This window comes from Gadus morhua, chromosome 17 (genome assembly GCF_902167405.1).
Source record: "Gadus morhua chromosome 17, gadMor3.0, whole genome shotgun sequence".
Classification (NCBI taxonomy): domain Eukaryota; kingdom Metazoa; phylum Chordata; class Actinopteri; order Gadiformes; family Gadidae; genus Gadus; species Gadus morhua.
Window position 1 is genome coordinate 18,181,578 of NC_044064.1, and position 25,691 is coordinate 18,207,268.

The window sequence follows — 25,691 nt, forward strand, 5'->3', positions numbered from 1 at the left end:
GGTTAGACTAATAGATGAAAGACAGGTAGGGAAAGCCAGAGAGATTTTTTCCACTTACTGCACAATGTTGTTTTCACAGAAAAACAATTTTGCTATTTTTTTTACGTGTTTTGTGTTTGTTGTGGCTCAAAGTGAGTGATGAGCAGAGGGACATGGCATGTCACACCATTCTAATGTTCCCTTCACCAAGTTGGACTGAAAACAAACTACAAAGCAACCTCATCTACATAATGTTTAAATAGCTTATGCAAAACAACTGCGTGTGCATGAATGTGTGTGTGTGTGTGTGTGTGTGTGCGTGTGCGTGGGCGTGTGTGTGTGTGTGTATGTGGGTGTTGCGTGTAAGCCAGTTAGTGGTTGCTAACATGTAAAGCCAGTTAGTGGTTGGGCCAGTCCGTCCCTCACTGGGTTCGAACCAGCGCTTATCACAGGGCTTTTATTATTCCATCCTCTAAAGGTCTGGATTTCATCTCATTTTTTTTCATCTGCCAGCCCATAATTAGACATTGCTAAGCCTCCCATTCAGCTGCTGTCTTATCAGCTAAATTGTTCTATTAATAGACTTAAACATACTAAATTAAAGATGGTATTTAGTCTTGACATTTCTTGACTCAACCCTTCAACTATAAAGGAATCCACAGAGCAATTTTGTTCATGAATTAAACTTCCAAACAAATTTTTGTCGTTTTCTCAAATTATATTTAATTTGTTTCTTAAATGAATGCTTCGGAAAGTTTCAATCTTTTTTAATATGATCTGAACATTTAATGCATACAGTCACTGTATGCATGTATTAGCCTCTTCACCACCTGCATGTTGTCCTGTGTTGGAGACAATTATCTCTTTGTAATGACTTAAAACAAACATGAATCCTACTACTCTGCGTTGATCAATATGTGCACAAGCTTGAATGATTTAAAAGTAGGATTGTTAAAAATGATAATTAAATTACACATTACATTTCATATGTTTTTACAGCTTTTTACTGACCTTGATGCATAATAAATTTTCACGTTGTTTTAAATATTCTGCTGTTCACAATCCTGTGTGTTTGAATAGCTGAGTTTTCTGTTCCTGTTTGTTTGGTGCTTTGTATGTTTTGTTTTGCATCCTCAACTTCCTTATAACTTTTGAGACAGATTACTGAAATAAATTCTAACAAATTTATTTTGTAACCGTAAGTTTTACACTATATTCGGTGTAGTGTGTATGTGTTTTGGACAGGAGGAGGAGTATAAAGGTATTATTATAGCAAAAGTCTTTAGCACCTGTAACTGCAGATTGTGAATGCGTACACTAAAGTCACAAATGTGTAACAGTAAATTTGAAGTCCTAAATATTTATTTTGCATGTGTACTCTAAAGTCACAAATGTGTAACAGTACATTTGATGTCGTAAGTATTTTATTCTACCATTGTAAACACTAAGTAGGGTCTACGAGTTCACACGTCTTTGTTCCAGGTGCACAAATCCTATCCTGTGCATCACAACTTCAAAGATTCATGCACTTGACACTTTTACTACAATCATTGCAGTGTGGAGTGCGGTAAATGACGAGACAAGAGACAGAGATGGGTCGAGTTAGCTTTACTCTCCACTTCAATCAAAACATGTGTTACTCCAACATGAGTTCAAACGTAACTGCCGAGAATCTGAACTGTCGTAAATCGGAACAGTAGTAAACCGGAACTGTCGTAAACCGGAACTGTTTCCCTTAAAGGTACAGTCCCTTGGTGAATGTCTTACCACTGCAGTTGTGGGTCACCACACAGGCCCCCCCAGAATTCCCCCAAACAAACAGGTCCAGACCGAACAGGTAACCCACTAGTGTTAAACAGAACATACTAACACAGAACAGTCCCAAGAAAAATCAACCTGGGCCTGGCTGCCACACAATTGGACCGGTGGCTTTGATCAGGGAACAGAGCTACCAAGCTTTCTAAGCTGCCATGCTAGTAAACACCCAGAGGCTCTATTTTTTTTTTGGATAATGTTGCTTATTTACTTTGTATATATTTTTCTCTGCTTTTGCCGAGTGCATGCATGCGTATTGGCTAGATTTGATATATCCTGTGGAACGGTGAACTGTGTCTCGGATCCTGTGTGTGTTGTTCTTGGATAAGGGTCAACTCGACAGGTAACAAGAGCCAATGTGCCGCTATACCGAATCACAGAACATAAGGCCCCCATGTGTCGTAGTTCAGAGAAATGTGAGGGTGTTCATAATGGCTTCGACCTTGAATATTCTCAGTCAGTAACCATTGCAAGTCATTTATGTATCCACACTGCAAAGCCCAGAATGTGATTGAAAGCGAAACACTTATCTTGATTGTTCCAAAACATATTCCTGTCTCTGATCACAGGGATCATGTTTTCACCGGTTGAGCGGGTCGGGTTTCTTCTTGTTTGTAATGTTAAATTATTTCCCACATTTCCAACATGTATTTGTTATTTTTCAAACCTTTTACCCAGCGCCTTCCACCTCTCCAACCTACACACATCGATGCTTTTGAATAAATTATAACTTAGTCGCTACCTTTAAGCATTGTAAATCGATCTGGCACACCTTCCTGTATTGATTGCATCTATCGAGTATCGACATGTGTGTTTTGTCGTGAGTGACAGACAAACACTCTCCTGGTTTGACCCTGGCATTAAATCCCCACACGCCTTTGATCAAATTCGAGAGGCACTAAAACGCAAATCAAAACGCTCAGCGGGCCCGCCTGATCAAAGACAAAACCCTGAGACTTGGACATATCTTTTAAATATGTTCTTAATACGTTGCCTTTTGGATCGTGAGCTCTTATTCACAGAGAGCCATCGGAGATCAAAGCATCTGTTCAGCCCCCGAACCCATCATTAACAAGTAGGGGGGGCAGACCCCCCCTCCCCCCACCCTGGCCCCTCCTTGTTCAGTCCCAGCTCTCAAGCGCTGGTGTTACAGAGATTGCATCAGGATCCGTGATAGGATGTCCGCAGCAGGTGGCCTCGATGCCACCCAGGCTGACCCTTGATGGATGGAATGATGTGGCGTCAGCTGCTCCTCACCATGTTTTAGTGGTGTCTCAACTATTGTTCTTCATACGTTTCTTTCTTTCTTTCTTATTCTATACAAACTTTGTGACCTATCTCCTTCCTCAATTTTTCCCCTAGAGACTCCATTCAAATTTTAAAATATTCAGAATAGCTTGGTATTCTCTGATTTTTAAAATATTTTATACTTTTTTAGATATTCTACTTTTAAAATATCGTCCTCTGGTAGGCTACTTCAACTGTTTATGACGTAACTAAATAATTTTCCAACCGTTTATCTCTGTTCAAAGTACAATTTAACAAATTTACACACTTGTATCTTCAATAATATCAACGGAATTTCGATATCATTTAAACTTTATTCAGAATCACAGATTTTAGTTTCACACCGGCTTCTTTTTTCAGTTGGTCTCATGGATTTACGTTGACGCTGGAGCGTGAGGACGATCAGCAGTGTTGCCAGATTGGGCGGTTTTTCCCGTCGGATTGGGCTACTTTTGGAGGACGTTTTTTCCAAGCCCCCAGGAACACTGCATACTTCCGCAATCCATCAGTGCTCAGCGGCCAAGCCTGGTATTGCAGCTGTTTAAGCGGGCTGTAGATGGGTCCCTCAAATCATGGGACCCAGAAGTAGATATCTCCGTTCACTCCAATACAAGTGGTGAACAGGAATGTGTCTCCGCAAAAAATGTCTGGATATCAATCAAAGGCTCATAATTACCTTCATGCCATGTCCTACATTTTTTTTGGTTTTTTGTTCTCAAAACGCCACCTCAAGCGTTTTATTAGCCGTTATCTCGCTGGGGAAGAGGTGTGTGCAGCTGAAAGGAGTCGTAGTGAAACAAATGGCATCCGAGAGGGCCTAGTTCAGTGCTCCGTTAACGTGTACGATTTTTGGACTGGTTCATCTGCTGCTCAATAACTCTCACGGTCCTCTGCTTGCGATCATTGTGATTCATCATGTATTGATCCATTTATTCAAAAGATCCAAAGACGAGAACAGGTGCATTACGGTATCATTTTATATTGTTGTTGGACCGGAATTGGGGGATGGGCACGCATGCGTTCTATATTTCTGCATCCGGTACGTCATGAAATAGGGCGTAGCCATAGACCCATGATGCTGAAGCATATCGCTCCTTGATGTTGCCCTGCGCCACTGAGCAGTTTACATGAGCAATCACAAGACTGAGGCTTGGACACTGTGGGCTGAGGAGTGGGCTGGCTCTGATTGGCAAACACCCAGATTGCAGGTGTGAGTGTGGAGAAAGAGAGACTGTAAAGCATGTACTTCTCCAGTGTGGGCGCTATTCCAGGCAAAGGAGGACTCTGTACCGGAGGCTTGGATCAGCTGGGGAATCAGTTTTTAATATGCGCACCCTTTTAAATCTGGATTCAGTGGATAAAACAAAGGAATTGGTGGACTACCTTCACATCATTGGAGTATATAAAAGGATTTAAAGTTTAGGGGGAAATAATAAACAGTGGGGGGCAGTAATACGCCATAGCTGCGTCAAGTCTGCCTAAATAAAAGAAGAAGCAGTTTACGTAGGAATGAATAGGCGCCATTTTGTAATCCGGTGTCCATTCTATAATAGGTCCATGGTTTTTTCCCATAGACATCCATATACGCAGCATTGGCTGCTGGGACGCGAGAAATGCGGCCGCCATCTTGAAGTGGGGATGGGGAGCCAGGGAGCAGCATAAAGACCAAGAGGAGATTAGAAAAGAGGATTTAGTTCTGCTTGGGGAACACAGTTTGTCATCGCAACCACCATTCGGACTTGTTATCATTGGTTGTGTCTGTGTTTCATAAGATAAGGCTGCACAACATTGCCAAACTCGCCTCTCTTGAACTTCAGAAAGGAAGCACGAGAAAGAAGCTATGCAAAACAGTCCTCTTTTCAGGGTTTTAATCCCACACAGATATTGATATTTTTTACATTCACATTGCTTTGCAATTTGCATACACTACATTGGTCAGTCTGCATTTACCCTGGCTGCTTTTTTATTGTAATTTGAATTTCACTCGTTCTGGTCTTATCATTAACCTGTATCAATTCCCACCTGCAAACTCCAGTCCATTCCATCCATCCATCCACAAATAAACTTTCCATCAGCAGATTTGTATCATGACGCATTCTCATTTTAGGCAAAGTATAAGCCAATACTTTCATAACAGTATAATTGTAACCATGATATAAATGGAGTCATTCAAGTAACAATATTCAAATGCTAACATTGTTGGGTAGGCAGTAGCGTTCGATGACTTAATTAAGAACCCGAACTTGAACTTGAAGTGGTTTGGAAGGAAAGGTCTTCGTGTTCATAAGTTTCAAAGTTGTCTTTGGTGGAGTGCGTAATGGAGCCAGTAACATCATTAATGTTAGTCTATAATCATGGTAACTTATGGCACAGCGGGTTTGCTAGCATGAATCGGCAAACATATTTGATCTCATTTTTCACAAACTCTCAGTGAACAGTCCACCAACAAAAGGTTTGAACGTTTACCATCAATGATGAACTACAGTTGAACTTTGTGATTTTGTAACATTTCCTTTAACTTCGGTTAATTAATTAATTAATTTAATTTTAGTAGGCATGGCCTGCTAAGAGTTACCATTTGGACTTGCCAGTGGGCATCTCAAATTTAGATCGAATTATAGTCCTGCCTCAAGCATTGTGCATGCAACAAACATCTGCATGTCGGTCAAGACAATAAAACATGCTTCAGTATACGTTTGGGAGGTCACGACGTACTTGATGCCAATGATACAATGCAACATAATTAATGTAATGCAGACATTTACATAAATAAATGACCCTATGGATGAATTAATGGATGAACAAATAGACTGCTGGTACTAACCAGGCTAACCACGAGAGAGATTTGTTTTTGGGCCAGCGTAGTTTGTGATGACCAATGACAGCAGACGCGATACAGGCAGCAGAAACAGAAGAATGCGAAAGGGTAAGACGGCCACTGTGATTATAAATGATACTGCCTATTATTGCAGTGTATCTGTGGTGATGGTGTGTGTGTGAAAGAGAAAGAGTTTCTATGAGTCAGTGTTTTTGTGGATGTGAGTGTGAAGTGTTTGTGTGTGTCTGGATGTGTGTGTGTGTCTATCCTGTTTTTGCATTCTGTTTTGATTTGTGCTTTAACGACACCGGTGCCTGATGCTGGTCTGACATCACTGCTCAAACCATCACCATATCGAACTGACGTTCCTGCCGTCTTAGAAGTTTTACGCAGACTCGTATTACTTTAAAAGCTTCTACTGGTCATTGTCACATCAAACCTAAAGCCCCATGCCTTTCAAGTTGGGAATGTGGAAATGTTTCAGTGACATCCAAATTATGCTTTATATAAATAAGAAAAAACAATAAAACTGACCAGCCTGAGCACAAAATCTCGGTCTATATACTTTTACCAGTAACCATAATAATATTTTTATTGCTAAAGAACCTTCCAAAACGACTCACAAACATCATCTTAATGTCGCTGAAATCATAGAATAGTTAATCGGCAAATAAATTGCCCATTAACAAAATTGTTAACCGTTCAGGCTAAAGTTAATATTGTATGTGTCTGCATGTTTTATAGTTGTGGTACAGTGTACAGTTGTGTAAAATGCAATTACGTAACATTGTACAGGTGTGTTAGACTATAAATGTTTTACAAAGTAGGTGTTTGTATTAGTCGTTGTTAGTGTATTAGATCATTTAAAGATATTGCGTGTTACAGTGTGGTATAATGTGGAGCAAGGTAGGCAGAGTGCATGCTGGGAGTTGGGTCATGAAAGTTGCATGGCGTAGGGGGCGAGGGAAGGGGGGGAAAGGGGGCCTGTTTGAGCTAAATCACCCCGGGGTCATAAATACTGAAAGTACAGCAGACACCTCAGAAAAACACTTACCACAGGCTCTCTCTCTCTCTCTCTCTCTCTCTCTCTCTCTCTCTCTCTCTCTCTCTCTCTCTCTCTCTCTCTCTCTCTCTCTCTCTCTCTCTCTCTCTCTCTCTCTCTCTCTCTCGCTTATCTCTCTTGCTTATCTCTCACACTCTCACTCTCGCTGTCTCTCTTTCTCCTTCCCTCTGTCTTTTCCTCCCTTGGGTACTCTCTCTTTCTATCTCACCTTACTATCTCCCTCCCTGCCCCATCCCTCTCCCGGCTATGTCTCTCCATCTTTGTGCTGCTGCCCCGTGTCCTACCATAACCTCTACCACTGACGCAGATGACGCAAAATACCACACACACACACACACACACACACACACACACACACACACACACACACACACACACACACACACACACACACACACACACACACACACACACAACACACCAAACCACACACACTCACAGACTCTCGCTCTCTCTTTCTGTGTGGATTCTAAATCATTCAGTGGACAGACGAAGGGGCGGGTTTGAAATATTATTTTATTTTCTGTGTAGCGTGCTCACTCAAACCACATCCTCATCACACCGGGTCCATTCCTCACCCCCTCCACCTAACTCCTCCTCCACCTCACTTATTAAGTGAGGTGGAGGAGGAGAGAGGGATGGCCAAGATGGGTTATTCTTGGTACCATATTGTATATCAAACGCATACAGATTGTGATAAAGTTCCTGCCTCCCGGCATTGAATCACTTGACACGTACGGGAGGAACGGGCATGAATTGCATATTTGTGTCCATGCACCTCAGCAACCGACCAAAGAGCCTTAAAGGGAACTTCCCCGCTGGAGATATGAAGGTTATATGAAATAAATAATTCTATGTATTATAAATGTGAAAATTGAAATCGGCATCCTATCCTGGCAGAAAAGGCAGAATGTGTCTCTCTGGCTCAAAGTAAGAAATCCTCCAACTACCACAGTGCATTGCGCTCGCTGCACCGCCCGCCTGTTTCCGTTTGGAGGGGGAAGGACCCATGGTCCTAGTGGTAGCGCGAGCAAACTTTGTGTGAACATATCCCAGTGATAAGTTGACTAGTTTAGACTTCTGCCCTCGTTTTTTCAAACGCATCATTTTTATATTACTGTACAGCATAAGTACATTTGCTAATTACAGTAGCTCAGCATCAAGCTTTCCCCAGTTTAAATAAGTGTTTATCTTATACAGTAGGCCTACTTTAGTATAACAGCACTTGGGTTAGTAAACAAATCACAACAACCAACATGAATTAGAAGTTTTATTCATGAAAAGATATGAACTATTGCTAGAGTCAAAATAGTCACAGCTCATCTTGAGCATCTACTGTCTCCTGGTAGCCAAGGTACTGCCTATCTTGTGCTGGGTAATTAGCTCTGATGGCCTGGACAACACAGGAAGTCGATACTGTCGAAGAAAGAAAGAGAACAACATTAGCAAAGCAAGATGAACTAGAACTGCAAGCAGTTATGCAGGGGTCCAAGCGATGTGCATTTCGCCTGCACAACGCGACAAGAAATGTGCATTTCGCCCGCACAACGCGAAGCATGTGTTCAAAACACTACCCTGAACCTGTGGATACAAAGGATTTGACTGTGGTAGGAGTAGCGAGAAGTCAGTGTAGCGTTTTCGCGGCGAAATTCTGTAGAAGATATACAATTTCCTCGTTTATTGCGGCCCCTAATGGCGAAATATTCCGAATTTTTTTATCGAACGACATTAAGGTTAGCACCAACATGTCTGTACAATTTGGACTCGATCCGATGTCTAATTTTGGATTTCTTTGGATTTTTGATTTTCCACGTCTAATTTAGCTCATAAACCAATATTCAAAACGCTACCGTTTTGTCGTCGAAGGTCGGATCAAAAAACTGTCTGAATTTATTTTTTGTGTGCGTCTGAAGATGTCGTGTGCAAAGTTTGGTGTCGATTGGTCAAGGAATGTGGGAGGAGTAGGGAAAAAGCAGTTTTGCGGTTTTCGCGATTTTGCGAAAAAATTGGCAAATTGGCGTGGGCTATGCCAAAAGATGCAGCAGACTCCAGTGCATCTGTGGGTATAACGTTTTGGACTGTGGGAGGTTCGGTGTGGGAGTTATAGCCCCAAATGCGTATTCCTTGGTATAGCGCCACCTAGGGACCGGCGTGTCTGGATTTTGTTATCTGAGTAGCGGTGCCGGACCTGGATCTAGTCATGCAATTGGCGTGTGCGCACCATTTACGGTTTGGGCTGTGGTCCCACTTTCACGGGGGGTAGTATAATAAAAAACCTTACAAAAACAATAGGGTTCCAACCTGTTGGCTTGGACCCCTAATTATGCCTTTAGTAGCCTATACAGCATTACATAAACGTCAAGCTAACCTAACTTAGCCTATGCTCTGCCAATAAGATCGGCTACTTTCGGATAACTACATTGTCACGTTCCCCGGGACTCAAAACTATTGTAGCCTATGTTTTAGTAAAAAAACAAACACTTACTCTATGCTCAGATGTCTGTTTCTCCCGGCGGGCTTTGGCTGGCGTTTCCAATTAACTTTCTGGGTACGGAAATATGTATCCAATACCCATCTGTTCAGATGAGGCGTAAAGCCTGGGTGAGAGGTTACACACATGGCCCCCTCCTCGCCAAATTCAGCCATTTGTTCGAGAAGAAACTGGCATCGCTGAAATTCGCTACAGCACAGGGACTCTGTGTTAGTGTCTATAGGCGAACAGAGCAAACCGGCGCGCTCTGGCTACTCGGCAACAGGCGAGGCTTGTTCAGCTGCAGCCGCAGCAGCCTCCTTCTCTATTTGTGTCCATTCTTCCTGGCTGTATTCTGGCTCACACAAATAGCCCTGAATGTCCGAATCCAAATTTGTTCTCTAGCTAAACGGTGAAGAAACATGGCGGACATTGTGTTTACATCTCGTATGCAAGCTCCCGCCCCCCCTCATTCCTTATTGGTGGGCTCACAAATTTGCGGAACCAGTGGTTTGTGTAGTCCTCTGCCCTTCTAGCAGGCAAGCAAAGTTCTCCCGAGATGACCTCAAACGCTTCATTTGACTTAGTCTCAGGAGAAAATTAGTTCAGGAAAGCTGGGCCAAGGGAAGACTGGGTTAGACTGAGGGAAAAAATACTTTTCTTTTATGTATCAATAGCGATTATATACTGATAGAACGCCGTTTCTGAATGGGTGAAATATCCCTTTAATGTAGCGTGAAGCGCCATCCTATGGTCAAAGATACAGCAGTATAATCACATCGTGGAGCACAATATATAAAAACAAACAAACTGCCTTCCTCGGGATTGTCATTTTACAATGTTTGCTTGACCTTTGGGAACAGATGAAATAATTCTGCAAGGGCTGCAAGAGGTATTAAAGATACTGCAACCCACAACAACACACTGTTTTTGTCAGTATATATCTCTCTCTACCTCTCTATCAGTTTATTCTTCTCAATAAATATATCTCTATACATCTCTGTCTACCTCTCTATCTGTTTCAATCTCTAACGAGAGCTGCCTTGCTAGTGTTAGTGTGTTGTTGAACTGCTGCTGCTATGGTAAATGGTTGCTATACTAAATAGCTATTTCGCTAAAATAGCTACAATGCTAAATTTCTACTACTCTAAATAGCTACTGTTCTTAATGTCTCCTATGCTTAATAGCCAACCATGCTAAATAGATATTATGCTATCGTGCTAAATAGCTAACTGTGCTAAATGACTGATTTTGACATGGAATGAAAGCATAGCAAAAATAAAAAATACTTTATAAACTATTTCTTTCCAAAACAGTCCCGCAAATAAAGTTTAGGCATGGGTACTAAAATAAGCAATGGGTGCGATGTGAGCGTCCCTGAATAGTGATGGATGTATTTGATGTGTCTGTATGGATCCTGCTGCTGTGGCACCATCAAACCCTCCCTCTGTGCATCGTGGCATAACTCAGGCGAGTGCTTAGAGATGCCAGGTGCTTAGAGATAACTGCCACTGTCTGTGACATCCTATCATTTCCCCCCATCAGTCTCACGAGTGGAAGAAGCCTATCAGCATCGGAGAGGGAACAGGAACACGCAAAGAGGGAGCTGGTAGGTAGAGATGGAGGGCTGATACAGAGAGAGGAGCTGGATGGAGCTCTCTCCTGTCCGGTACCTTGTGTGTTTGATCCTAGCAGGTGACCTACCTAAAAGGTCAACCTCTGTTCAAGGTGTTTGAGCCCCATCAACGAGCTCCACAGTATGGATCACAGCACTTATAGGGCCATAATTTAACGGTCTGAAACGCAAGTGAGAAGCGCCAAGCGCAAGTAGCTTTGTGGGCGGTTCTATGGCGATGTTGCTATTTTACCAGGGTATAAAGCACTCTTGAACCTAGAGCAAATCTTAAAAGGGTTGGTCTGAAGAAGCCTGATTACCCATAGGTGTGGTTTGGGCGTAAAGTGCAATAAACCAATGAGAGTGCCATCTCCCATCCCCTTTAAGAGCCATGAGCGCATTTGAATCTGACGTGTTGATATTTTGTTTGCAGTCTCCGATGAGACAGATGCATGACTACATGAATTTCAAACTTCAAATGGCTCAGTTTATGACCAAATAATATGGCCTGGTTCACACATGGAATAGCGTTTTCTTCCTCAACTTCAGAAACACTGAGTCCTCAAATAAATGATGGCAAAGGAAACTTAACACACACATGATATGCGGTAACTGTGATTCTATTTAATGATATACGCAATACATGAACAAACATCGTCCCTTACCAGTATTGTATGCATTATCGTTATCGACGCACACACGCGCGCCCGCTTTCATTAATAATTGTACGCATACACACACGCGCGCCCGCATTCATTCATTCTTTTTAACACTCACTCGCGGTAAAATAATGTTTTCTCACAATCCTAAAAGTTATGGGCTTGTACACGATGTCAGTATCAAGAAAATATGTGTTTGCTGTATGGTGTTTGCAGATGCATTGATTTAAAAGTACACATTTTTACCGCTGTATCAGCTATTCTTATCCAAATAATTTACCAAGAATGTGTGGCTATGTAGATGAGAGAAGCAAAGTGTATGCATGTGGTGCACAAGCAACATTATGCATGCGCCCTTAAAATAGCATCTGAACAACGCGCCACTGACTTTAAACCAGGTATTTCCTGGTTTGTGGCGCAATTATTTTCTGAACCGCCCCTTGGGGCACAAGATAATTCCCTAATTTACAGGCGCGTGGCGGTGGAGGGAAAAGAACGCTCTGCGCCAGTTGCTAACTAGCAACGACACATGCGTGAGTGTAGAAAGTCAATTGCGCCGGATGCCAGATAGGGCCCCTTGCGTTATAGTGCTAAAGTTTTTTTGAACATAAACTGTAAACAGTACTATATCTATGTGTAGGAGCATGATGATGATGAATATGTTTTAGAACTCCGCAATTTTCTACACATTATTTCAATGTTTAATTAATTCACGCATGTATTATTGTATGATAGTCTCTAATTTCTTGGCAACATAAGCTATTTAAAATAGCTTTAAATCCTTAGCGATCTCTAAGCCACTCCCTTATCTCTCTCCATCTCTAACCCTCTCCCTCTCTCTCTCCATCTCTAACCAACTCCCTCTCTCGCTCCATCTCTACCCTGCTCCCTCTCTCTCCCCCATCTCTAACCCACTCCTTCTCTCTTTCCCCCATCTCTAACCCACTCCCTCTCTCGTCCATCTCTAACCCCCTCCCTCTCCCTCTCTCCATCTCTAACCCACTCCATCTCTCTCTCCATCTCTCAACCACTCCCTCTCTGAGAGTAGTTAGCGTATTTCCAGAAGCATATCAGGTCTGCCTATAGCCCTCCTATCCAATCACAATTCAAAGTACCTGATGGAATTGCATTCATTTAGGATGAAGACCAGGGCTAATGTAATGGTGAGGGTAGCGATAGCCTTCGGTCCTGATCTTAAGTGACTCCATTAATTCTTTGAAATGTTAACTCGCTTCCAATTACTTTGATCATATGTTTTGTTTTCTCACGCCTCTGATAATAACGTATCTAATTTCTTCCAGTTTGGTAACATTAGTGTGAGCGGGGCTAGCGTGCTAGCAGGCTAGCGATACTTTGACTTTAAATCCAATCGAAAATAATTGAACAAGATTTCAGAAGCAGCTTTGCTTTTATTAAACAGCAGTGGCTGTCATCTCGCGAGGGCGGGGGGGCACTTTCAACTGTCTGAAGGGAAACATGTTCGTCGAGTCCTTGCCAATTCTATCAACACTGCTCTCTGTATTTTTTTCTCGGAAATGTGTGTGTGTGTGTGTGTTTGTGTGTGCCTTTGTGTGTGTGTGTGTGTGTGTGTTTTTTTGTGTGTGTGTGCGTGTGTGTATTTTGGTGTGTGTGTGTGTGTGTGAAGTTCTGTGTGAAATTGTATGTGTCTGTGTCTTTGTGTGAGAGCTGTTGTAATTTGTAGGAAGTGGGCATGATGTGCAGGGAGGTTTAAGTGAAACTCACTCTCACCATATCAATAGTTATGTCTTGCTGCTTTTCCTTGTACCGCCCCTAGCCTCCCTTGTTTAATGACTGAAGAGGAGAGCAGGGAAGAAAGGGAACAGCTCATATTGTTGTGTTCGTGTCAAACCCAGGTACCACAGAGCATTGATCTGGGTCTCACGGACACGCTGAAGATACCCGCCCGCAGACCTAATGCTTTCCACCGGCGCTCTCCTTGTCTGAGAGAGGCTGATAAAAGCCTCAATGGCTGGGGTTTCATCACGAACGAGGGGAACATTGTTTGTGGTCCGCCTGCATTGGGTTTGATAAACCACTTGTCCCACATCTAAGTACCATACAATACATGCACAGCTATGGCTCCCTGCTGAGGGTTCAGCCTGCTCAGGGATCAGGCTGCTGAGGGTGAAACAGGGGTTTTGTTAGGAGTTCTTCTGAACCACTTCTTACTGAACAGACTGACATTAAAATACATAGGATTTCGTTCTTCTGGGAAAAAGTATGAATAAATAACGCAGACACGCACGCGCACACAGGCACGCGCACACACACACGTGCACACACACACACACACACACACACACACACACACACACACACACACACACACACACACACACACACACTAATGAAGATGTATGCTCTCAGCACCATGGACAGCGCACACGACTCCTCGCGGTCCCTTGATTGCGTCTTGCGATTTCTGCTGATTAGCGGTGAACAGCCCATCCTCTCGCGATACCAGTAGAAACAGCATTGCTGTGCGTTTAATCGGGCCGTTACAGTACCTATATATACTCGAAGGTTTGATTAGTTTGACTGGAACTCTTCATTTGGTTCATTAAATGTGACGCAAGAACGCAGACGATCAAGCACACACACACAGCCAGCAGCCTTTCTGACTCGGGATACCTGGCGGGCTGCTTTGGTTAAATATGCATCACTTCGCGGCTCTCAGTTTCTAACGACAGTTCAATTTCTCTCTCTCTCTCTCTCTCTCTCTCTCTCTCTCTCTCTCTCTCTCTCTCTCTCTCTCTCTCTCTCTCTCTCTCTCTCTCTCTCTCGCTGGGTCTCTCTCTCTCTCTCTCTCTCTCTCTCTCTCTCTCTCTCTCTCTCTCTCTCTCTCTCTCTCTCTCTCTCTCTCTCTCTCTCTCTCTCTCTCTCGGCTGACGCGGTGTACCGTGTGCGGCTGTCTTCCCGTCGGTCCGTCTAAACCCTCTCTGTGTGGAGCCGTGACGGATCTCCTGCTTAACATTCCGACCAGACGCCGCTCGCCGCTCGCTGCTCGCTTGCTGCCACAAGCTTTTATATCCCCTCGACTTGCTTATTTCATGATCTCTCCATCGGGGCTGCACGGATCGTATCGTCCTCAGGATCCAAAGACACCAAGTTTTAATTCAAGGAGTTTTTACAATGACGGCGACCAAGGAGCAGCCTAACCAGAGACAGAATCAGCCGCAGTCAGACGAGGTCGGTGTGTGTGTGTGTGTGTGTGTGTGTGTGTGTGTGTGTGTGTGTGTGTGTGTGTGTGTGTGTGTGTGTGTGTGTTTGGTTGTGTGTGTGTGTAGCGAAAGATGATCCGTGTCCTCTCACGCTTTCTCGTACGTCTTGATTGATAAGATTTATTTTCGCAAGGTCACTTTAAAACGTTTTCATCAACAATGCAAAGTACACAGCAGGGAATCAATCATCTTAAACGACCTGATCCTTATATCAGTCTTCATATCGCTAGTATATTGTCCGCAGATGGATGTTGGGATTGAATAGGACATAGGTTGTTCCAGGGCGTTCTCACAGTCCTGGGCTGTAGGCTGTAGCTGTACACCCTACAAGGACTGTTGGTTCTCATCCATTTACATTCTCATCCATCATTATCACTAAAAAATAAGGCGCTCTCAGAAGGATGACGTGACTGTGAGAGCCGCACGTCATCTTTAGGTCTCATGGTGTTTGAATGAGCAGCAGAACGGAGAGCCGTACGGTCCGTGGCACGGTGAACAAGGAGAGCAGATAAATAGAGAAAGATTGGGAGAGGAGTGTGTGAGAGAGAGGGAGAGTGGGAGAGGAGTGTGTGTGTGAGAGAGAGAGAGAGAGAGAGAGAGAGAGAGAGAGAGAGAGAGAGAGAGAGAGAGAGAGAGAGAGAGAGAGAGGTTTGGAGATGGAGAGAGAGAGAGGGAGTGGGTTAGAGATGGGCGAGAGAGAGAGAGAGGGAGGGGGTTAGAGATGGGCGAGAGAGAGAGAGAGAGAGGGAGTGGGTTACAGATGGAGAGAGAGAGAGATGGAGGGGGTTACAGATGGAGAGAGAGAGAGAGAGAGAGAGAGAGAGAGAGAGAGAGATGGAGGGGGTTACAGATGGAGAGAGAGAGGGAGTGGGTTAGAGAAGGAGAGAGAGGGAGTGGGTTAGAGATGGAGAGAGAGAGGGAGTGGCATAGAGATGGGCGAGAGAGCGAGAGAGATGGAGGGGGTTACAGATGGAGAGAGAGAGGGAGTGGGTTAGAGATGGGGGGAGAGAGAGGGAGTGGGTTAGAGATGGAGAGAGAGGGAATGGGTTAGAGATGGGCGAGAGAAAGAGAGGGAGTTGGTGAAAGATGAGGGAGAGATAGAGAATGGATTAGAGATGGAGAGAGAGAGAGAGTGGGTCTGAGATGGGGGGGAAAGAAGGAGAGAGAGAGTGGGTTAGATATGGGGATAGAGAGATTGGGTTAGAGATGCAAGGGGGGAGCGAGAGAGGGAGATGGAGAGAGAGAGAGAGTGGGTTAGAGATGGGGTAAAGAGAGCGTATTGTAATTCATCCCTTGTTCCTGCCAGCAGCCACCGAGAACTTGAATGGAGTCTGCATGAAAAATACTGGAGATCAGAACCAGAGCAGACCCTTATTCACTCCTCGACGCCCCCTGTCCCGCTGAACCTCCGGCCCCTGCGTAACGCGCTGCAGTGGATCCACTATGTAGTCCGGACACGTACCGGAATGACAGAGCCGTCCACGTAGTGGTCCACGTCTCGTGCCAACGACCCTATTTAAAAAAAGCGGTGCTAACACGCAACAGTGTGCTGTGTGGCTCTTGATGACGTCATGGATGGCATGGGACGGGTTTGGACCCCCGTCACTGATCTCGACATCTGCTCTCAATTCTGCTCTATCTAAAGTGCCCCACGTCACAACAAGTCCCATGTCAACGTGTTCCAATAGACCGGTTACCAGAGTTTAATCTCATGGATGAAATGAATGAAACCTCTTCTTTTCCTCCTGTCTTCCTCAGCGGTCCCCCTCAATGATTATTATCGACAGGTCCCATAATGGAATGAGGCGCTCAGGCTTTTATTGTGACAAATCATCCAATACAAAATTAAATATTCAGTCTGGATACCACTTTTGCCAGACATATTGCATATTATACACACACAAAGATTGTGTATGTTTGTCCGTCTATTTATTTGTTCGATTTATTGTGTTTCTGAGACACAGAAACACGTCCTCAAAAACAGCTCAGTTTTATAGCCTCATCTTTTCCGGAAGTTCTTCTAGACTAGATGATTAAAGCACATATGTGCTGGTGTGCCCCCCAGTCCATGTCATTGTTCTGTGTGTGTGTGTGTGTGTGTGTGTGTGTGTGTGTGTGTGTGTGTGTGTGTGTGTTTGTGTATGTGTGTGTGCGCACACTCGCACATCCCATCATGCTAACATGATGCTAACATCATGTGAGAGTCATGCTTAATTCATTCTAACGTCATGCTAACGTCAACTAGCTAGCTGAAGGCAGAGGCGCTATGGAGTGGTGTCCAGCAGTGAGAGAAAAAAAGCTCCTTATGTCACCACAGGCAACGGGTGTCACAAGCATAGGATTGTTTACACAGGGCCCTTTGGATCAATTCTCATGACAACACCGAGGGAATGTCCAACGGACAGAGAGAGGGAGAGAGGGAGAGAGGGAGAGAGGGAGAGATAGAGAGAGAGAGAGGGGGAGAGAGAGAGAGCAGGATAGAATGTTGGGAAGAGCGATGAGGTGACAACAAGGGAGAGAGCTGTTTTTCTAGCCTCTATAGTCCTCTCAGGCACTATATAGTCCTCCATTGCTAGAAACAATATGTAAGTATCTGCTTCTTTTGATGAAAGTTGGCCATGGTAACTTTTCATGTCTCACCGGCAGGAGGGTTAGAGAGAGGCCACAAACCGCAGTGCTCTTCATTGCTCACTATTTTGTTGATGCAACACTTCTGTCCTCAGCACCTGAGACACTGAGACAAGACAACTTTACAGAAATCCCCAAAGCACTGCGGTGCTCATCTGGTGACCATAACTGACCCAGACACAGTTTCTAGCGATGTTTCTCCCCAGAAACACAGTGTTGCTTGGAAGGTCCACTACCTACAAATTAGAAACTAGAAACTTAACAGGAGCAGGAATTAAAATCCTATCTCCCCCATAGATCTAAAACAACAAACCAGTGAAAACGCGAGAAGAAAAGTGACATAGGTCATCCGTTTACCTCCAGTCTAATCTAAAGCCAACATCAAATCCAGAGTTGGCCTGAAGCAAACACTGAATTTTTTTTTACCAAATCCCGCCTTCCGCTGTAGTCCCCCCCCCCCCCCCCCCCCCCCCCCGCTGGGCCCTGCCTGAGTCCTGTAAACCACACACTGACCTTCAAGGACGGGCTTGTGACTAACCAGACGTTTTCCTCTGTGTGTCTGTGTGTGTGTGTGTGGCGGGGATATTTAAATATATATAGGTAGGGGCATATATTCTTGTATACTCCCTCTCTCTCATTCAGAGATGGGGAGAGGAAAGAAAAAGCGGGAGGCAATGGGAGGAAGGACCAGGAGATGCTGGAAGGAGCAAATTGGAGATGGGAGTGGGGAGTAGGGGGGAGAAAGAGGAAAGTAAAGAAGAGAGGAGGAGGTATGAACTGAGAGCAGTGAGATGAGAGGAGAGGAGGATTATGAGGTAGGCCAGAGAGGAGGGACAGTGCGGTGGAGGAGTGTGGAGGAGTGTGGAGGAGGAAGAGGAAGGCTGTCTCCACGGACGCAAACGCCACAGCAGAGGAGATGACAGGGGCGCAGGATGAGAGCAGAATGAAGATGAGAGTAGAGGGGCTTGCAGAGGAGCTTCGAGAAGGGGAGGAGAGGAGGGAGATGGGATGAGTGGGCGAGGGGGAGATGCAGGAAGAGGAGGAGCAGGAGAAGCAGTGGTGTGACTGGGGAGCGGAGGAGATACGAGTGCAGAGGAAACTGCAAAGGAGAGTTCAGAGGAATAGAGATAAAGAAAGACAAAAGATGGTGAGCATCTGAGGGAGGTGAGAAGAGAAGGGAGGGAGAGGAGAAGAGTGCTAGAGGAGGAGGATAAAAGGGCAAGAGTGGAACAGAGAGAATCTGAAGAAGAGGGAGGTATGATACTAATTATCGCATGGCTAAATATTAAAAATGTTGCCTTTAATAATTTCTATTTTCGTTCTCAGGGAACCAAATCAGAAGTTGATAGGCAGTGGCCAAGTTTGGCTTGACCCACATTGCTCCACAGTGTGTGCATGTGATAGTCTGCATTTTAACATACTGGACACGGAAATCGGAGGAATCCATGGAAATTAGAGGGGAGGAGGTGAGCCAGGGGTGAGAAGAGGGCGGACAGTGAAGATGTAAGGAGGTGGCGCAAATATTCTTTATCCAAAGAATTAGATGACAATGTTATCCCATGCCACTGAGAGTGAACTCAGAGGCATGCCGTAAAACAGCAGGCTGAGTATGCTGTAAACAGCGGCCCTTCAGGAATCGAACCAGGACGCTTGGGCTTGGAGTGGAACACCCTAGCCACCATGCTACCCTGAACTCAGCTGCAGGTCCTCTAATTCCTGGCTGTAAATTTAACTCTAATCTGCCATCGTGTTGTAACATTTTTCAGCTCTTCTGACTTGACGATTATCTTTAAGGGCATTACACGTCTAGCAGAAGGGGTTCCTACTACAATATTCAGACATATAGGGTAATCCAGGTCCTAATTTCATTAAAATACAATATAAATACATTTTTGGGTTTCATAAGCAGATGACTTGCATGCCAAGTCATCTGTCACTACTACCAGACCCAGGGGAGAGATGAGGTCTGGTGTTTGTGCTCACACACGTTCCTGAACAATTTAGAGAAGTGCTGAGGTCAGACGGCCATCGATCGTTCTCCTCCTGGTAACATCATCAAAGCTTCGTTCAAACGACATATGACTGCTCTCTGTAAACCTGGGTAGCAGCTGCTCTCTCTCTCTCTCTCTCTCTCTCTCTCTCTCTCTCTCTCTCTCTCTCTCTCTCTCTCTCTCTCTCTCTCTCTCTCTCTTCCCCCTCTCTCTCTCTCTCTCTTCCCCTCTCTTCTATCTCTAATACTCCATCCTTCCAAAACTACAAAGATAACAATCAGCAGCTCTTACTGATAAGTTAATTGCCAGTGTCCCTCATATTGAAACCATGTACAAACTAAAACTATAGCACAAATCTAACAATAAACTGGAATGAAAAATGCCATTTAATAAGGTCAGCTCCGCTGTGTATCTCAGCCTGTGAAACCATTCAGGGTTTCATTTGACCGCAGGCCGGGGACTTTAACCTCTGACTGCACTCTGGCTCTTGGAAACGCTGGTCCAACATAATCGGTGGAGCGGTAGAGACTCTGGGGACCCTGACGACCACATCTGAGGGATCAGTTGGCATTGTGGCAGTGTTCTGTCTCCACCCCAGATCCCCCCAATCCCTCCCCCTCTCGCTCCAGACCCCCCCACTCCCACACTAATTCCTCCTCAACTAGCAATTTTATAGCTGAGTGCCGCTGGCTCCTTCAATGTCACCTCCGTCTCGGGGAGAAAAACAGCCCCAGAATACCCTGAGAAATAGGAAGGAAACGACAGACACAGGGCCAATCTCCGGTAAAGCAGAAAGCGACGGTTTCCCGTTCCTGTAGATCTTCCTTCCCATGCCCTTTCTTTTGGTGTTTGCCTTTCCCCTTTTTTGGATTCAAGATGAAAATGTCTGGATTGGAACGGCAATCCTGAAGAGGTTTTTGCTGAGGAATGTGTTCTGCTGTCTTGTGTTCCATCAGGGGTTTGTCTGGAGGGGGGAGGGAAGAGAATGCCAAGCGCATTTTAATGTGCATGGCACCTTTCCCTCGTAGTCTAACTGCTGAATACTAACTTTATTGTCCCGTCCCCTACACTGAGATGATCTGGACTAGATAGCTGGTCTGAGGTTCTGCTAATTGAAGAGCTGAATCCCATCCAGCACAGCCTGTTAGCTCTACTCCAACAGTTGTCGCTAAGGCACTGTTTTACGCAAATTGCTGGTTTGATCATGCCTTCAAAAAGTCTAGGGTGAGCCCCGGTGTATATGTGGGTGACAACACACCTGTTATTATGTTACTGTGTTGCCTAACTCCTATCTGGAGTAAACTCCCACTTGTAGAGAAGCCCTGGAACATATTTATATGTCCTAATCCTTTCTATGCACTGATTATACATATAAACATATATTATTTCATAGTATTTTGAGCCACACAAAACATATAAATCAGCACATTAATATCGATTTTCAAAAAACAATAGCCAAAGTAATTAGAGCGAATGGTAAAATATTGCGATGTATACCACCAGTATACATCGCTGGCAACCTAAAAGGGGTTGTAAAAGTCATATATTCACAGTTCTAAAGACCAAACTGGCTGCCCTGTTCGTGTTGGAAATACTGCAACTAAAAATCAATGTTTCAGAGGCGAGAAGTCTTGCTTTATGGCCGGCGTGCTCTGGGCTGGCTTGGAGCTGGCTCGCAGCTGGCTCGGAGGGCGCGTGGCACGTGCACAAGAGATGTACACTCTTTGGGCTTCAGCTCCCCGAGGCCGACCCCAGACCCAGGGAGCAGTACCCAGGGTAGGGGCTCGCTAGCTGGGTCTCACTGTCCTCCACTCCCCCTGGGGCCTTTTATGAAAACCAATTGGTTTGCTAGATACTTCAATCGTTTTATCGCGATTTATTTGGAAGTTATTTTACGAAGGTTCATCGAAGGAAACAAAGGAAATCATTACCATAATGGGGAGGAAGGTTAGTTTCAGAGGTTTTGTTTGTTCGTTAAATTCAATCGTTATCATGTTTAAAAATGTTTTACCGTTCCTCTAAGACTTTTTTTTTATTTTTTTGTGTGGAGGTTATTCTATTATGGTGCGAGGCGTGGAAGTCATTACCATAAGAGGGGAAGAAGGGTTGGTCTTTCAAAGGTTTCCCAGTGCTCAGATGGTCTCCCTTCACGCTGTGTTTCAACACCCTGGAGACTTTCCACACAGACGCGCATCCAAGCAGCACTTCTCTTTTGTTTTAAGAGCTTTATACGCCATTTCTTCCCCTTTACTTTTTTTAAACTCTTCTCAGTAGGCCAAGGGTTTTTGTACTAGTATGCCAGAGGTGGGCAAACTACACCCCTCGGGCAACATTTTTTTTATTTTGGAACATGTAGGCCACTCATAATTAATTCTTAATAATAAATGTATTTATTTATCAAACTTATATTGTTAAAAACGCTCATGATCGTGATGAGGACAATGTGGTTGTTTAGCTAGTGTTATTCAACTTTCTCCTAGATGAAAAATAACAAGTGAACATACAAATCCAATCTCAGTGATGAACACCTGTCAGCTGTGCTGTGCTGTAGCCCCATCAGGAATTACACCTGACTTCAGTGCACTTGTTCAAGCCCATCAGGGACTTTTTTTTGGGGTCCACATAAAACCAAAAACATAACACAGACAAATAAACAAACACAGTAAAAAAAACTATCAATATCACAAAAGTTAGAAACATATATACGTATATATAAGATACAACATATATGTATAATATACAACACTTCAATACATTGTACAAACGTATGCAATACGTATGCAATACATGTTAATTTTACAATTTTACAAGTACATCAAGCATAGAGAGTCATTCCTGTTGTGTAGATTCCCTCATAGATCTGTTTTAGTGATTTTTTTAGTCTACATTTACCGTTGACGCTTCTTATGCTAATGGCTAAGGAAATCCACTGACTGACGGCTCTGTAAATGACAGCCTTGTTCAGTTGATTTGTTTTGGGCTGTGGGAGGTCACAACAGCCTTTTCTGTCCAGTTTATTCATATGACCTGCCTTGAGCCTGCCTGAACAAGCTGTTCTGAAAAAAAATCTGGTTTCCTATCAACAACGACATTTTAGGTAAACATTACAAGACTAGGTCATTGGTGATAGAAAATAAAAGAGGACCCAGACAGCTTCCTTGAGGCACTCCACAGAGGACTTCTTTGCTGACTGATAAGCTTTCACTGAAAAACCCTCTTTGCCTCCTGCCAGACAGATAAATATCCATCCAAGAGAGGGCAGTATCAGCCAAACCAAAGCACTTGAGTTTAGCAATTAGCTGTGCATGATCAATAATATCAAAAGGCACACTAAAATCAAGCACAACAGTACCCACAATTATTCTGTTGTCCAATTCTTTAAACCATTCGCCAGTCATATGAACAATAGCAGAGTTAGTTGAGTGACCAACTCGATATGCATGCTGTGATTTTGTTATAAATTCATTATTAATAAAATAGTCTGGAATTTGATTTTTAAAAACAATCCTTTCAAATATCTTGCTCAGTACTGGTAGTAGACTGATGGGCCTTCTATTAATCCCAGAAAAGGTAGCTTATTTATTTTATGGCAAGGGGATCACTTTAGCTTCTTTCCATAATGCAGGGCACGAGGAGTTGGTCAAACATCTATTAAAAATATGACACACAGGAACACAAAGCTCTCTGTCTACAACCTTGAGTAGTATCCCAGCCACATTGTCAATTGCAGGACATTTTTCATCAGAAAGGTGCAACAACATTCCCTGAACCATTTCAGCTTCGAGATTTTTTAATTCAAATAATTAGCAATTTGCTGTAGTTTAGTAATGAAAACACCATTACAGTCAACATAAACGTTGTTCATGTTTGATTTCCGTCTCATAATTTAATTCAGTGTTTTCCATATTTCCTTGCTGTTATTTTTAGCATCACTGAGTTTTGGTTGATTATAATCTCTTTTTATGTTCTTGTTCAGTTTCGTAACCATGTTCCTTAATCTAAAGCAGGGGTTTTCAAAGTGTGAGAGAGGTATTTTTTTTTAAATACCTGTGTTTTGAAAGCTATTTTAATTATTTTACACATTTCAAACATCTCCGATCATAATTTCTAAAACATTTGAAACATATTTTTGAAACATTTGAAACAATTTTTTTAACATTTTTTAAACATATTTCTTAAATATCTTTTTGAGTTTTTAAACAACACAATTTAACAACTTTATCTAAGCATGTTTTAGCTTAACCTTTTTTAAATACATTTGAACATCTTAATCTGTGTAAACTGCCAGTTTACAGATTCATTCAGGGTCCCCGACTCTGAATTTTCTGAGTCGAATCAGATCTGCCTTTTCAGTCCAGAGATTCGACTATTCGGCGGGGTTTGTTTACCGGCGTTGCTATGGTGACCTAAATTATTATAAGCAAACTGTGATTCTGAAAAAAGTATAAATGCTATCAAAATTCCGTTTAGATATTATTGAAGATACAATTGTGTAGGTTTGTTTAATGGTTTGAACGATGGTAAACGGTTGAAAAAGGAATGAGTTACGATGTCTAGAAGTAGGTGTATCAGAATGGGCTGACGTCTTCAATGAAAACAGCTGAAAACGAAGCGGTATGAAACTAAAACTGTGATTCTGAAGACATTTTAAATGATATCGAAATTCTGTTTAGATATTATTGAAGATAAGTGAAGATAAGTGTGAAGATTTGTTAAATGGTTTGCACGAAGATAAATGGTTGAAAATGGATTTAGTTATGTTACTTCTAGAGTTGAAGTACGACTGATGATTTGAATCATCGTCTTTCAGGGTTTTTTTCGGGTTTATTTTTTTCTCACGTCGCGCCCCCCCTGAAGAACTCTGGCGCCCCCCAGGGGGGGCGCGCCCCACAGTTTGAAAACCACTGATCTAAAGTATTTGTACTTAGCTCCTCCCACTGAGTACTTTTTTATATGTGTGGGTTGTAATGGCTACATTATCAAATGTGGATGCACTTCAATACACTTGTTCAAGTTCAGTGCACTTTCAACAGATACAGATAGGTTTAAAAAAATATAGTAATATATAGTATAGTAAATATAGTAATAATATAGTTATTTGTAAACCAAACTTTACAATCTGTATTTATGTTGTGCAAATGTTGATTTAAATGATTTTATTCACATTCATTTTGATTGAATTCTAACTCATAGGAGTTACAGCATTATATTTTCTACAATCCAATCTAATGGTTAAGAGATTTCTGGCCCCCAATGAAAAAAGATTGTCCACCCCTGTAGCAGGCAGAAGGTGCGGGGAGAGTTGATTAGGGGATTGTGTACAGCAGTGTCGGACAACATCGATCACACAGACAGAATGAGTTCCTGAAATAGAAGTTCAGTTGCCTCATATGTAACTTAAATAGATAGTGTTATACATTGAGTATGGTTGTGGACAAATTAATGGGACCAAACTTGGGACCAAATCAGACACCACATCTTTTAACATTGAGTATTTATACAAACAACATCATGCAGTAATACTATATGAGAGATTATCTGTGAATGTTACACTGAATCTGATGTGTATGAAAAATATAGCTATTGCAGATCTAACATGAACTCACAAGCAATTTATTAAAACCTCCTTGCAACCTTTAAATCAAAATGAAATGACTTTCACAGATTAGATTACATCTCTTTGCGTGATTGGTTTTAGTTCTACGTTTCTCAGACTGTTTCTTTGATGTGTCGTTCACAATGTTTTCGTCTACAGTGCGTGTGTGCGTGTGATCTGTTCCTGTATGCTGAGGAGGCTTCCATCGTGGCCAGCTCTTTCAAAGAACAGATCCTTTAAATAATTTGAAGACAAACTGGTGGCTGGAGAGAGCCAATGAGCTCATCACCAAGTCTTTTAAATGAGAGCAGACCAAATTAAGTTAATGCATTATTTAGTCTGGTCTGTTCCAGGCTATTTTCAATTGTGTGTTGTCAGGGAGGATATGCATTTAACTACACTGAAGGACTTCTGTGCCTCTGTGCATACATATACAGATACATTGCAAACCTGTCTTTATCCTGGCTGTTAGTGGATTCAAGACAGGAAGAGGCTTTTGCTGTGATGCTATCTGATCATTTATCGTAG

General features: G+C 43.1%; 1 protein-coding gene across 2 annotated transcripts in view; it reads left to right on the plus strand.

Moving 5' to 3' along the window:
• Positions 1-25,691, plus strand: part of dpp10 (dipeptidyl peptidase like 10) — a 251,431-nt gene that overhangs the window by 104,156 nt on the left and 121,584 nt on the right. The window contains exon 1 of one of the 2 annotated variants that reach the window (XM_030338687.1): positions 14,618-14,916. The exons of the other annotated variant lie outside the window; for it this stretch is intronic. Coding sequence (XP_030194547.1) covers positions 14,860-14,916 — 57 coding nt within the window. The 5' untranslated portion in view covers positions 14,618-14,859. Of the gene's footprint in view, positions 1-14,617; positions 14,917-25,691 lie in introns of those variants that run through there. 2 annotated transcript variants of the gene reach the window in all.